Genomic DNA, 15,743 nt, shown 5'->3' on the forward strand with positions numbered 1-15,743 from the left:
AAATCCCCACAGTGATTAGAACACATGGAATAGCATAAAAAAGAACGACAGGCATGCCATTACAGGGCAACACACACTAAACCTCAAGGTTTGGAGACTGAAGGAAAGACAATCAGTTATTGTCCATGTGGAAATGGCATGCAACTTAAGTCCTCAGCTATGCCAGGGCGATACTTGTCATTATCACACAAGAATTGTCCTCCATCCTGCTTGTGCTCTGCATAGCTACTATGATTCAAGGACATTCCTCTCTGGCATATAGTCAGGTATGCCAATCTGTCTCTGAGTCTGTGTGACTGGTCCAGGCGCTTTCAGCCAATATTCACAGTCCTGTTTGGGGTTCTATGTTTTAAATTCATTGGTCTGTAGTCCCACATCCAGCACATGAGACCTTTATCAGATTTACAGACTTCCTGCACATTGTCTCTTGTCTTATAAATCATTTTTTCAATCCTGCCGCCTCAACATTTCTTCACCAGACAGTGTTTAAAGGCAGAGGGGCGGCTACCCAGCATGCAGCCTTTGGACAGTTTGCCATACTGGTCCTTACACTGCACTGTTCTACTCTGCCAACCAGTGTCACAAGTCCTGGAGCATGTCATCCAGGCTCCTGTCATCCATTGGGGCCCTGGCGGTGGTGTTGAGGGACCTGGACCTGTAGGAACCAGGACAGGGGGAGCTGTGGAGGATGTAGTGGTGCTACTGGTGGTGGTGGTGGTGCTACTGGTGGTGGTGGTGGTGGTGGTGGTGGTGGTGGTGGTTCTCGTTGTGGTTGAGACAGTTGTAGTGCTGCTGTGTGATTTTGGGTTGGGGATGAGTGGAGCTGACGGCTGCTGTGGGGTTGTCCGCCGCGGCATGAAAAAGCTATAACGAACATCCAGTGGCTTTTTAGCATCTGTCGCTAGAATCTGAACCACCAACGCTTCTTGGATGGCCCCCGGACCCATGCTATGAAGCCACTCGTCCCTTTGGCTCCAGCCACTGTAGTTGAGCACCGAACCGTTGAGCGGGATGATTGTCTCGGAGGTGGAGATCATGAACTTTCCATTGAGGAGGTACTCGCCACTGGGTTTTCGGATTGCGAGGTAGGCGGTGTAACGGGTCTGGTCCTTGGCCTTGTGCTGACGAACTTTGATGTGTGTGGAGCCTGCAGGGATTTTCACCACATCAGTGTAACCTTTACTGTTTGGCGAGAGACAAAGTAGAGAAGTTAGGTCAATATGCAAAAGACTGTGCTATTTGTCTTCACTGGCTTTGCTTTGCTGGCTTTATGTCCAAATGGCAGCCAATATCAACACTATTACAATTGATAAGTAATTTAAAACTAATTTGAAAGAAACTTGTGATCAGTGCTGAACCAAATCATCACAGAGACAATGTGAAGATAAACGTATTTGACACCCTGCGTGGAAATAGTATAAATAATAGACTGAACAAATTGATGTGGACAGGGATTAATAGATTTGGAGCCAGGCTAAAGATCTGGAGCCAGGCTAAACTTTTACCTTGTGACAGCCTTTTAGGGTGCAGACACACTTTGAATTGAGGTTGCATTTGAATACATTTAAACAATATACATGTTAGTTGTCATTCTAACTGGACTTTTTGACACAGTTAAAGTAAATAATTAAGGCTACATCGCTACTAATATGATGTGACTACAAGTCTGATGAAGGGAGATAACAATCTTGGAATAATGTGTGAATAGTCGGAATACTGTGTGCTCTTCCTTTCTCCTCATTCTACTAACATTGTGCAAATGCAGTATTATTATTTCAGTGTGCTGCTGTGTAAGTGTACTGTATTAAGACTATTCCTCTAAATTCTGCAAAATAAGGATGTACATGTGTAACCCTAACCCATAGTGTTTCAGTCTTTTCTGGTTTCTTACCTCTTCTTGGTGAAGTTGCCAACAACGCGTATACACCCTGTGCTGTCACCTCCACATATACCACACTTGTCGAACTGGAGCTTGGAGCCAATGATGCCGTCGCAGCCTGTTCGTATACATTTCCCCTTCACGCACACCGAACTGCTGTAAGGACGACACTCTGTCCCATCTGTCACCTGAAAACAGACACAGTCACGATTTTTCACGTTTTTTCTCAATAATCTTTAGTTATCAAAGTGCACTGCAGCTTTTCTTTTTCTGTGTGAAGAACTCACCCTCTGAGAGAAGACCACATAGTAGCCTGTTCCTTTTGCTCTGCAGGTTAACTTGCACACATCTTTAGGGAGAACACCTGCATACTTTGGCACCCACTCAACAAAGGTCTTCACCCCTTTAGGATCTGTCTGGGGACCGTTGCGCACCTCACATTGCTCCTGCCGGAAACTCTTATCTGAAGAAAAGTTCAATTAAAAAATATGTTTGAAATTATGCACCTCAGTAGTTTGAAAATGAAAATAGTGAAAATAGTTTGAACTGTTGTTGCTGTGTCTTGTTTTATTTCAATTGGGATAAAAATGTTCTGTGTACTTTGGTTAGATCGGTGACCTTTCAAAATCTACTATAATGCTGTAATCATGCATTCTCAGTCCAACAATAAATGTTTCCTGCATGCTGCCATGCTTACTTGACGGTGGACATGGCGTGACGCTGCAGGACCGATAGATGGCTCTCTTCCCCGTGCAGTAGCGCCCGTTGTTCCGTGGTGGCGGATTGTTGCACAGGCGCTGCGCAAACTGCACCCCGCCTCCACAAGTTCTAGAGCAGGCACCCCAAGGACCCCAGGAACTCCAGCTGCCGTGGTTTGACGCCTGGGAGAGGGAGGAGAGGAGGAAAGAGAGGAGGAGACAGAAGATGAAAGAGGAGATAAAGATCAGGAGGAGATGACAGCAGAGGAGAGATCAGAGAGAAGAGAGGGATGAGAGGAAAGAAAGGGCAAAAAAAAGGAAATGAGAGAGGACAATTAGGACTTATCAGACATGTTGGAAGTCAGTGCGGTTGCCCCAGTGTGTCACAGAGAAAGCCCTTCAGAGAGAGATTTGAGATAACATATCGTGAAAATGTGGCATGCATTGTGACATGCAAAAGAGAGAGAGAGAAAAAAAAAGAAGGACGCTATCCTCATGTGATAATAACTGTGTGACCAAAATCACTTTAGTCTGTTTAAAGCCACTCATTAAGACAGCATGACTGTCTCCGTAGCCCAACAGCTCACATGCTTCCCCTGAGAAGCAGCCTCAATGAAATCCTGAAGGTAATGTACTTATTCATGCATTTTTCTAACCAATGGTGCATGAGTCATCAGTGATAAAAAAATGCTGGATAAGTAGCATTCAATGTTTTATGAGACAAAGTTGATTTTATATTACTAAGGTTCTGCAAAGCTTCATTGGTAACAGTTTTTCAATTTATTCTTTATGGTTCTTGAGTGGCTTCTTTCCACTGTAAAAGCTACTTAATCATGGTACTAGAAATATATAGAGGTTAAAGGCTTCTGCAGTCTAAAATGGAGGGGATTTAACATTGCTCTGAGCAGTAAACTGATCATCATACACGGCAGTGGATATGAAGCGAGTCAGAACTTGGAACAGATCCACACATGCAATCGCCTGCCAAGTATCGAGTCAGACTCATCAAAAGTCACGTGACAAAAAAACACAAAGAAAATATTCTTTCCCTCTTTCCCATTCTTTTTGACTTTCACTCTCTTTTCCTCTCGATACACACACAGACACACACACACAAACACACACACACACACACACACAGACACACACACACAGTGTCCACAGCCTGCCAAGAAAAAGATCCGGTCTTTTAACTCATTAAGGTCAAATTTAATTTAGATTTGTTTCAATAAGGCCTCGAGAAAAAAATAGCATAGATCAGCATAAATAAAGCAGACCACACAATGCAGTCACACAAAGACCCGTGACATCTCTGTATCTTTTTCTACTTTATTTTTTTCATTCTTAATAGCAGCCCTGTTTACTTGATATCAACTTTATTCCTTTTCCTCTCTTTGTGCATCTTCTACAGACACGTTTGTACATTGTAGAAATGAATGCTTCATGCTTAAAATATCAGTTTTTGAACAATAAAAAGGTCTAATTTTACTACAAGAATCTATTTTGGATTTTAGTCTGTTTTGTCTCGACAAGCAAACACCTCCTGTCTCCAAACACTATATGCTTGTATCTCCTTACCGAGTAATGCTTCTTGCGGGTTTTATCCACACACTTTCCCTGCAGGCAGATGCGCCCCTTCCCACATGGGGTCCCCTCCACAGCTGGCAGCTTCTTGGTCAGACACACCATTTGTCCCTGGCGAATCACTGCACACCACAACCTAGAGCATACGTCCATGCCTGGGCAGACTGTGTACTCAGGGCCAAAGGCAAGGCGACACTGGCGGACGGCATCATAGCTCTGCCCTGGCAGCTCTTCAGGGCCCAGCAGGGGCTGACGAGGAGAGTCCAGGAGACATTCAGCTGTGGCAGATAAGAAGAGGAGGGGATATTGCGTTAATATGATAATCCGTGAAATGATGATCCAGATTAATTGTATGGCTTTAAATGATAACCTGCAATCGTTGGTGGTACATGAATTATACTGAAAGCAACATTTCACAATGCTTCATGGCTGTCATGACATGATGAAACAGGAATGCAAAGTATGACTAATCTTGATTTCCTGCCAGTGATCTGTCTTTGGCTTCACTGCAGCTACACTCTTTAAAAAAATAGTTAATAGGATTGTAAATAACTCCAAATTAACCAGGATTATAGCTTGGTTTGGTAGTAAATAGCTCCCAGTTTTAGGTACTGTGGGAGAAAAGTCAGATTCACATGGATGCAACTTGTAGATAGAGAACTCCAGCTGTGAGAAGTTCTCCTGATGATAAGAATTACAGATGTTTGCTTTTGTTTCGTGTTTTTTTCTTTTATTATTCTACACAGTCGCTCGCTCTCACCATTGCCGTCATCAAAAAAGTCTGTGATGGTTGCTGAGGTGCAGCGGCTCCAGGGTTTTGAGGCGTCAATGGAGGTGAGGATGGAGGACATGAGCCGCTTGTCGCTGTTCACTCCAAAACGCTCCTCACAGAATTTGGAGTCGTCATGGGATAAACCGAGCAAGTGACCTGAGGAAAAAGTGAGAAAGAATATATTTGACTGAAAGGTTATTCTTGGAAAAGAGATAAATGATGAGTCTTCTCACGAGTTTCCACATGCAGCAATAATGAGAAAAGAAAACATACTAAATGGTGAGGTATCAGGTGCATGACATCAGACAATACTCTGGTGATATTAATCAACCATCACCCACACACCAACTATCAGATGTGCTGACTGATAGCCATTTGCATGTGCTGGCATGTCTGAATCATTGTTTGTGTGTGCATCCATGCCTACCTATCTCATGCGCGACAGTAAATGCAGCGTGGAGCCCGTCGTCCTCGATGACAGCACAACTTCTCTCTGGAGAGCAGATGGTGCCAACATCAGCCATGCCCAGAGTGTCGCAGGAGTGGTGGCCACAGAGGTCCTGGACAGAGGAAACATTGTAAGTTTATATTTGAACTTAAACCAAAAAATCAGGAGAAAATCCTGTTTATTTCAGAGTTTAATTTAAAAAGGTGATTCATCCTGATACTTGTGGAACACTCTTCCTTGTTTCCAGTTAAAATCCTCTAAGATTGTAGCACTTAATTTCAACCAAGTCCTTCTCCTGAAGGTGTATCAACAAAAACTCGACAATGCCATTTTAAAAATGAATTGACATTCAGCCTGCTATGCCTTAATTAAAAATGTAATTATGTGAACCGTCTCCTTTTCCCCAAGCATCAGGGAAATATTATTTTTGGATTTTTTTCATGTTCCGCTTGCTACATTCTTCCGCCCTAACTGTCTGCTTGCTTTTTTTCCCTGCCCTCGAGGATCATCATCTCTCACAGAAAGTAATATGGACACATTTTGTTTAATATTGCAATTTCCTAAAGTTGGATGGCTTGCAAGACAGATAAAAACAGAAGCGTCAAAGTCGATGCAGCAGACCTCAAAGCAACAACAACAATGTGAGGTACAGCTCACATGATGCAAATTGGAAGCATATGTCTTTAGAGGCTTTCATTGAGATACAAGTGGTGTCATTTCTCAGACTTCACACTGCTCTTCCAGAGCCACAGAAGACATTATAAAACTGCTTCAAAAAGCTGTGTAGCACTCCTTGTGACTAGAGATTCTGCTATGTAAAATCAGTGAAGGGCCCCTTTAATTTTTCTTCAATTGCTTTTAACTCCCACTTCCTCCCTCTGCCTCCAACATCTCTTTGTCACATGGGGAGCCAGAGTGCATAACATTGATCTTTGTTTTGATTCTCACATATGTCCGTGTAGATGAGGCCTCGGGTGCTCTCCCGAGCCCTGCTGAGTGCAGAGATCAATCAGTTAATCATACCGTGACATCAGACAGCAGACGCCTGCACATGGGCCTAAGTGCATGTACATACACATTCACAGTGCAACAGAACATGCTTCCAACTTATTTGTGCATTCGGTGCACAGACGGACATAAACGTATGGAGACCAACATCCATGCATGTGTATATAAGTACATACAAATAAGCAACACACACACACACACGTCCCATGGAGAGGATGAATCGTCATGTTAAGTGGTGTTGACAGGCCTGCTGGGTCGTGTGTGAGAGGCTCTCTGGGGAGGGTGTTTACCCGTTCTGGGCAAATCGGTTAGGAACAAACTGCCTTGTGTTCTGCACTCACACACATGACTGAGTGGGTGGGAGCACCTCACACACACATACACACATACACATACACACACACACACACACACACACACACACACACACGCACAAACATGCAAGTACACTCAGATGCACATAACTATAAGAATGTATATATACTATACATGTGCACAGGTATACTTGAACATACAGACCACACTAACAGGCAAGAATATACTGCACAGCATATACTACTCAATGATACACAATCATATTCATACACACGCATACAAAAAGAGAAAAAGAGTGCCTGCTTTTGCCAATTGACTGCTGGATACATGAGAAGAAAACAAAGAGTAAGTCAAACACGCTGACTGCATGGATTGCTTCAGAGAGGCACACACACTGCGCTGGAATTCCACTTGACTTTTTCTGTGTGGAGAGACAAGCTTAAAAACCATAGAAGGAAGTGTGTTTGTTTTGAATCAGACAGTGAGAATGTATAGAGAAGTTTTTCTTCATATTTGGTCTGTTTCTCTTTTCCCATTTCCCACACTCTTTTGCCCCTGTGTTCTTTACACCTCCCTCACATTTTATTTATTTATGCATTGATCCCCTCCCAGGCTACAGTACGAGAGATGTTATTGTTCAGCTCGTTCTTGCATACACGGCTTTCATTACTACAACACAGTGTAACAGAAAACACGTGGGTGAAAAGTAGAAAAATGGGAATCTCCTGTTAGATATTACATGGTGATGTGGGAAAAATACCTGAAATTACCCCAAAACTCACATCTTTGGTTATTATTTACTTCTTCTCTCCGCCAAGTCTCTTTCCAACTTTGTTTTCATCCCAAGGCCTCTCACAGACAGGCAAGAAAAAAGAGGGAGGGCATGGGAGAGAGAAAAATAAGTTCAAGAATCATATGCCAGTGGGGAAAGGATTGAGGGATGCCGGAAATTAAAGGGAAGAACTGAGAGAACAACGAGTTAGAGAAATATTGGCAGAAATAACAGGGGAACAGGTGGCAAGCTGGTTGCGAAGGTCAGGAGACGATCAGAGCTGTGTGCTTGCGATCTAAGCCAAAGCTTGTGTTAAACAAACAGCCAGCCAGACCCAGACACACAGGCACTCTCTCTCTCTCTCTCTCTCTCTCTCTCTTTCTCTCTCTCTCTCGCTCTCTCTCTCTGCCTCACACACACACACACACAGAAAAAATGTGTTTTGCAGAATGAGTTTAATTCACACTGAAAACACACTGCAGCCAACAATGACTAACAGGTTGTCAAATGATGAACAGCACTACATTTTTTCCACAGGTAGATAACAGACACTACTTGGCTTGCTAATGTTGTTCCATGACTGCTGGTGCTGGATGTGTAAAGAACACACAGGCACAGTACGCCATATCAACTTTAAGGTTATAATATGTCAGAGTTGAAGTTACAGCTTGTTTCTGCTGCCCCCTAATGGCTACAAAAATCAGTGAACGCAGGCTAGAGTATAATTTTGAGGCACATGTACTTAAGAATCTGCAATAACTAGTACAGCTATAAAGTATTACAGTTTTGTGTAGATATCAAGAGGGAATTACTATTTACTCCACTTCCTTTATCTCACAATTATAGTTAACACTTTGGTCTCTCATTGTGTTTTACGGAGTCATCCTTGAAAACTGTTGTCGCTGATCTTTCCTGGCTGAACCAACAAGCAACATTTCAGTTTTCTGGCCATTCAAATGGCAATCAAAAGAAAGTTGTTGCATATCCAACGACTCTAATAGATGTGTGTGTCGTCAGCGAAGAAAATAATTTTACTTCTATGTTTTGAGGATGTGACCAATTAGTGGTAGCACGTAAAAGACAAAACAAAAGTGGTCTAAGTGCTTATCTTTAATGCTTATGGAACACCGTATTTAAACTTAGAACATGACCCATTATTATAACAAAACCTGTGTGTTTAGTAATTGAGACATAAGCACAGAAAGTAAAGTGTCAACCCTTTAAGATTGATAAAGTTCTCAAGAGTATGTCATGGTCCAGATTGTCCCATCAAGCAAGACAGATGTAAGCTCAGAAACCAGAAGACTGATCACTTATGGAGGAGAAATGAAGCTTACTAAGTATAAATAGTTGAGCTGAGCAAATGGTGTTATTTTGCTTCGCTTGGAGACATGAACCCGCCTAAGGTCAGTGCTCAAGGGAAACCTCAGACCATGATTGCTAACAGGAGAGCAGTTGAAAGTTACTGATGCATCACAGTGTGAAGAGGGTGAGGCCAATGTGTTGTTTCCTGGTAGACTGAACTGTCGTGTATGTCGACAGACCTCGGTCGGGGTCGAGGCTTCGGGATTCAGGAGCTGTCTGCAGGTTGTCAACATATGCCAGACGAAGTATAGCACGTGTGAAATATCAAGAACAGTTAAAACAAATAAAGGGACTAGCTGTGATGGGGGTGAAGGCTGGGAAATGTACACTTTAATGTACAGGCACACATAAACATGGAAGAGGAGAGGAGGATGTCAAGTGCACAGGAAAGGGAGGTGTCCGCACTATACACATGTGTAAATTCCTACATTTACTGTAAGAGTGTAAATGACATAACTTTGTGCTGAACAAATGTGGAGGAAATGGATTGTGTATTGGTACTTGCTGTGTCTATATCAGTGTGTCTCTTACATCTGTCATTACATAAGAGTCTTCTCAATGTTCCAGCTAGATGGGCGGTAAATCAACAACATTGTTCATCTACTTTCAAGGGAATCATTTAGTGACGATACAGAATGATATCATACTATAATTTTACGGATTTCTAGTAAAAATATTGACTCTGAGGCACAGTTGAAAAATATTATGATTGGTTATTGAAGCTGTGGACATTTGCCTTATCTTGGACATTACTGAGTATTGAAGTTCTTTCTTGACCTTGGGATCAATATGAGTTGTTTTTCCTGAGTTGTCAACTGCATTTCAAGGTCTTCATTCACAAATACAAGTGGCATAGGTGTCATCGTGTGACTTTAAGTGTGGAAACCTAAGACATTTATGGTATTTGGGCTGATGAGCTTGTCCCAAATGCTTCAGAAATACACATGGAGCTCCCTTGATCTTTAAGAAATACCTCATCTCACTTTCTTTCCAATAAAGGATATTTCCTCTTTGAGTATTGTCTTACTTTCATGATCTTCTTGCATAATATAGGAGTTTAACCTCAGTCCACTCGTGCACAAATTTTATAGGCTCGAAAATAATTATGTATCGTGGCTCCGATGAAAAATAAAATATTCTCTAACTGCTGTATTCTCCAATCTGTCCTGACCAAAGTGAAAGTGATCTGACCTCAGCTCGGGTTGAAGAGGTCGGCACTGGCATCACAAGCACCTTCTAGCAATGTCTATCTAAATATTTGAGCGATTGCTGCATGAAGCAAATGAAAGAGAGAGAAAATGAGCACACATGTATGTCAATATCTCCACAGCTCTGCAGCTCTCTCTGGCCACCTTACAGTAGGGCTTTGTCTACTGTCCAAGCTCACAACAAGTAGACACAGCCATGCGTAACATTTAATGTTCCCATATACACTAACACACAAACACACACTCACAACAGAGTCCCCTCAATGTGCCCGTTGTTTTGTTCTGGTGCTGGTATGTGTGGAGCCGGGTGACACCGCCACACGGGTCAGCTCACTCCGGGTACGGGGTGTTGGAGTAATTGGACCCGACCACAAAGAGACAAGTTCCCTCCAACCCATCTGAGAACAATGGACTAGTCTGACTTCACAGTCACAAAGTCTTCAATGAGCTTCAGTTCTAGTTCAGTGGACTACAATAATCAAGATCTGCTTCACCGTCCCTCCAAATAAAAATGGGTTATTTATGTTACATAAACCACTATTTAGTAACTTCACACATTTGACATTAAGCATATTCAGGCAGACCACTTCCTATAACGCATCAAATACTTGGCAGACCAACTTTAAAGCACATCCAACTTTTTCTTTCCCTCAAGTTTCCATTAGGACAAAAACTAAAGCTTTTTTTTCCAGAGAAAGTCCTGAGAAAACATGTCTCGTATATTAAAGTTCTTTTCTTTTTCAATCCAAAATGCAGCAAGGTATGAGGTACCTGTGCCAAACAAAAAGGTATTTCCTGGCGCGCAAGTGGTTGAGTGGTTAGAGCGCATGCCATATACGCAGCCGACCCCGGTTCGAATCCCGATCAGAGGTCCTTTGCTGCACGTCACACCCCCCTCTCTCTCCCATGTTTCCTGTCGGCCTACTGATAAATAATGCCAACAAAATCTTTAAAAAAAAAAGTTATTTCCTGACTGGCTGATTTTGTCAGTGGAAACACTAATAGGTTGATCCTGCTTGAAGAATATTTTTTTGGTGTGGTCTTGAGAATAGAGGCTAACTAATAGAGGCTGTCTTTTATTGACAAAATGAACATTTCCCCACATTTTTCTTTGTGACAGCTTTCCTGCAACCCGAGCAGATACACATAAATTCCTCAAGCAAAGGACTTTCCTGCAGTGTTCAGGTATTTACAAACCTCAGTGCTGCTTGTCTGCCTGTCACGATGATTGACAGCAATTTGAGTTGTCAGCCAAAACAAAGAACCCTGATAATGGCCTTTAACAGCCAAAGAGTTCAGAGGTCAAAGTTAAAGTAAGGTCACAATAGGCCTTAAGTCAGGTCATGTTATCTACTTATTCTGCATGCTTACCAGATTTAACTGCAGTTATACTCATTAAATGAAATGCAATAGATAGGGAGTCTGTACTATGTTACAGGGTGCATAGTAGATGATTACAAACTCTGTTCAGCATAGAGGGATCACCTGCTTCCTCTGGTGACAGGTAAAATCTACAGCATGACCTCAACCTTCAGTGGTGAAGCTGAGAAGTTTGTGAATGAGGGTCTGGAGACAGATTTATGAATAATGCAAGTGTTGTGATAGGTGAGACAGAGACTGGGAAGGCTATTATTGACCTTTTACTAAACGCTGAGGTTCTTAACAACAACAGAATTAAACCTCTTTTAAACTCATTTTCTTTGCATTTTCTGTTCATTCCACTGGTCATTTGAGGTTTACTAACTGGATTCTTCATTTTATGACCAATAAAACTCTTGTGGAAACACTGAAGACTTTGGGGTTTTGGGAAAAAGATGTAATGTAATATCTAAATATAAGATTCTGGCTGCATGCACAGAATTATAAGCCTTAACACAGACTGCATGGATATAAAAAGGCAGTTTAACTCAATGCACTGAGAGCGGATGGGCTTTACCAGCATGAGCATGTGTATTTTAATAGGATCAAAGCCCAACTAGAAGAGAGAAAAATCAACAGCACACTGCCTGTCATGTTTCATTAGAATTTCCTGTCTAGTTTTGACTCCCTGCCCTCCTGTCCTGAGGCTTCCTTAGGGGTATCTGGATAACAGTTACAGTTTCCATGCCCACCTGACCCTGCCCACCCTGCCAAACTCAACCACCCGTGGATGGCACTTTCTCTTGCCTGGGCTTGCCTACGCAGGTGTAGTGGAAACAGGGTTAAATAGACATCACACAGGAATGGTGACAGTTTGCCAGACTGCTGAACTCAGGTATGCCCTGCCAGTGAATGACGATGATAGTTTGGTACCGGCATCAGGAGATCCCCTGGTGCTTGCTTCTTCACCACCCATGACAAGACCTTGCATGACTTGAGCATACCACAATCCAAGGAGAACTATCTGACACGTCAACTGGATCTAACCACCATAAAGCCACACCCGGAGGTGAAAATGCATGCAGACCTGCTGCTGCCCTGTGGCTTTAGAGGCAGGGAGGAAATGAGGAGGGGAGAGAAAGGGATGGTGAAAGAAGGGATATATGAGTGTGGTCTCTGTAAACTTAAGGCTTCTCACAGGGTGGATCGTGTTTGTTTTTCTGACAGCTCCCAGACCCAACTGACAGACGCTGGAAAAGTAACCCAGAAAAATATGTGAGGACTGGAGTGATGAGAGCAAGACAGAATGAGAGAGGAAGTGCAAAGCTGGGATGACTATCTAATTAACTGCACTTTCAAGGGAGTTGTAGGGATATTTCTGCAATGCACCCCGCAGCTGATTTCAAACCTCCTGCCCTGGGAAGAATTTTCGGGCACGGCCACGAGCACGCACCTTAGATCACACAGACTCTGAGGCTTTGGGCTGCTGTCAGGGGACTGGGAGGGGAGGGGAGGGGGGGGGGGGGGGTTTGGAGAAAGAAGAGACTGCCTAGAAAAACACTAGGCGCAGGAAATACAGCTTTTATGGCTATTTCACAAACGTTGCGCTGCATTACGCACGAAAGATTCACTAAAACGAGGAAGAAAGAGACACAGAAAGAGAATAAAAACAAATACAAAAGAGGTGGATAAAACCAGGGACATGTGGAGAGCAGGTTGTGCAGTCTTCACTTCTAATTGACTGTGATTCAAACTGTGAAGGCGCAACAGCTCACAGTTCTCCAAAGTGACCACTTGCTGTTGCTTACCTACCGGCTCAAGGGAACAATTGTGCGTAATTACGTTATTACTGATACAAATAAAAAAGTGTGTCAGCTATTTTCATCGTAGTGTGTGTTTTGCAGCTTATATTTGCTTAAGCCACCCAAAGCTTTAGCCAGCCAAGAGCTTAGCTATAGTGAAACAGCTGCCACCTCGTGCACCATCAAAATAAAAACAAACGATGGCGTCACTCCGTTGCCTTGGCATCACACCGGGGATGAGAGACAGGCGCCATGGTGAGCCGGCCAGGTGAGGGAACGGAGAGGAGGATGTGCTGAAAGGAAGGAGAGGAGGGATGTTTGTTTACCTGCCTGGTGAAGAGGATGGCGGCGTCGTGGTGGTGCTGGTGGTCGTCATCCAGCGGGTTTTGTTGGTTCTGCCACTTGCAGAAACTCTTGAGTGTCGCAGCCGCATTCTTGGTCACCTCCAGCCCCTTCTCCTTCTCAGTGACCGTGATCACTTTCACCACTGACAGTCGGATGGGGTTCTCGATGCTGGCGTGACCGTACAGCTTGGAGGCAATGGAGGCCAGTGTGAGCAGATAGTGGTTTAAGTCCTTGCCATATTTCTTGGTCATGGTGTCATCCGCCACCAGGAGCAGCTCCACGTGCCTGGCGCGAGACACTGACCTCCTGCGCCGGTTGCCGGTCTCCAGGGCAGGCACTTTGGCGAGCTGGCTCCACCATCTCCGCCCGTGCACATGCCTGCGGTCATCTGTGTTTTCAGCTGAGAACTTCTCTCTGTCCCGTCTCCCTTTGCCTCGACCTCTGTGCCGGCGTTTCCCCGCTGCATCCCTGCGTCCTCTGTGCCCGTCGCGCGTCCCGCAGCTCTCGCGCCCCTCGCGCATGGCCTCGAAGCTGAATCTCTCGCGCGTGAACACGTGGAGCGCGCTTTCCGCGTCCTTGTCCTGCAGGGCGCGCACGTCGTGCTCGTGTCCCTTCGCCCTGATGATAGGCGTGATGGTGTAGCGCGCGTGGTTTACGGCGAAGAAGCCCTCGAGACCCCCGCCGCAGAGGTTGATGACGGCCAGAGACTCCGGGTTGGAGTCCACTGTCCCGCGGTACACGCACTCCCGCTGCAGAGGCGCAGGGCTGTCCCCCATCATAGCGAGTACATACTGGGGACTGAAGTGATGCGACAGCACCGAGTCGTCCCGCTCCATGTCCAGCTGAAACCGGCTCCCATCCAGGTACACCAGGTACCCCACCTTCCCTCCTCCGTTGTATATCCGGTCAATGGTCCGAACGACCCCGTCTGTTCTCCGGGCAGGTGCGAGAAGCGACCCGTTCGCAGGTGGAAGATAGAAACCCTGGAAAGTAGAAACCCCGGCTCCCAGCTCCAACTCCACGACGCACAACAACAGTAGCCGAAACCAGAGCATGCCCCCGGCCAGAGCACCAAGGAGCCGCACCATTGTTCATTCCAATCCGAAAAACATCTATATCTCCACTAAAACAACCCCGGACAAGCCGAAGACATAACTTTGTGTATTTGTTCCTCCAAAAAGCGCATCCTCCTGGTGTCCAAATCCCCCATGAAAAAACACACTGTAGTAACCAACAGGCGAGCAAACAAAACCATTGGGGGAAAATGGAAAAGAAAAAAGATCAGCAGAGAGGAACTGTGTGCAGGCTGGAAAGCACTGAGCTGAACTTGGAGAACAAAAACACAAAGTTTGCTCTTAATAGGACCCGGAGAGAAAAAGTCCTGCCCCCTTTGCGCTCAATCACCACTCCTCCACCCCCCTCTTCTCTCTCTCTCTCTCTGCCTCTCTTCCTCAAATCAGAGTAAAATCAAGTGCTGGAGGAGAGGAAAGGAGAAAGAGAGGAGAGAAACCTGAACAATGCTGCTAATGTAGTATTTCTCATTGGCTCAGCAAAAGAGAGGAGAGTTTGTTATGCTTTGTGAGTCCACCACAATCCTTCTAAATCATCATGAGAGGCAGATAAACAGACATGCAGTGATCATTGCTCTAATCCATGCAAAAATTGGATCAATTTTAAGTCACTTCTGGTTAAAACTCAATTTAAAAAACGATTTCATCAGGGACAGTCACCACGTCTCTATGTTTTCATGGACTCAGGGTATCAGCATCACTTGTAGCCAGCATCAAAACATCAACAAAATAAGTTCCTGAACAGCCAAATGCTGTCCCCTCCAGGACCAACGGGATTTAGCTAAACCCGAGACCGTCTCCATTAAATGCCAGTCTGTTATTTTTACACTTTACCACTTTGACTCTTTTAATAATTAAAGGCTAATGTCCAACAGGATTCGACAAGAGAGTTTCAACAAACTAGAGGGGAATAGATAATTCATGGCCATTCCCAAATAAGAACTCTGGGAGTTCACTGTTCCCATGTGAGACATTTAATGGTGTGTGTGTGTGTGTGTGTGTGTGTGTGTGTGTGTGTGTGTATGAGAGGAGGAGGAGGAGAGGGAGGAAATCTGTGGGTGCTGTACTGCTACACTTGGGTATGAGCAAGTAAAGAAAAAAGGCATGCAGGTGTGTGA

The 15,743-nt window shown here is 44.3% G+C and overlaps 1 protein-coding gene across 1 annotated transcript; it reads right to left on the reverse strand.

Annotated features, from left to right (window-relative positions):
• Positions 1 to 461: 461 nt before the first annotated feature.
• On the reverse strand, positions 462 to 14,643 carry LOC128354108 (A disintegrin and metalloproteinase with thrombospondin motifs 5). Its single transcript, XM_053314364.1, has 8 exons — positions 13,537 to 14,643; positions 5,361 to 5,493; positions 4,922 to 5,089; positions 4,156 to 4,439; positions 2,577 to 2,760; positions 2,167 to 2,342; positions 1,892 to 2,067; positions 462 to 1,182 (listed from the first exon to the last, which is right to left on the reverse strand). Exons 1-8 carry the CDS (start codon positions 14,641 to 14,643, stop codon positions 462 to 464), a joined length of 2,949 nt encoding a protein of 982 aa, XP_053170339.1.
• Between the last annotated feature and the right edge of the window lie 1,100 nt (positions 14,644 to 15,743).

The sequence above is a fragment of the Scomber japonicus genome, chromosome 24 (genome assembly GCF_027409825.1).
Source record: "Scomber japonicus isolate fScoJap1 chromosome 24, fScoJap1.pri, whole genome shotgun sequence".
NCBI lineage: Eukaryota > Metazoa > Chordata > Actinopteri > Scombriformes > Scombridae > Scomber > Scomber japonicus.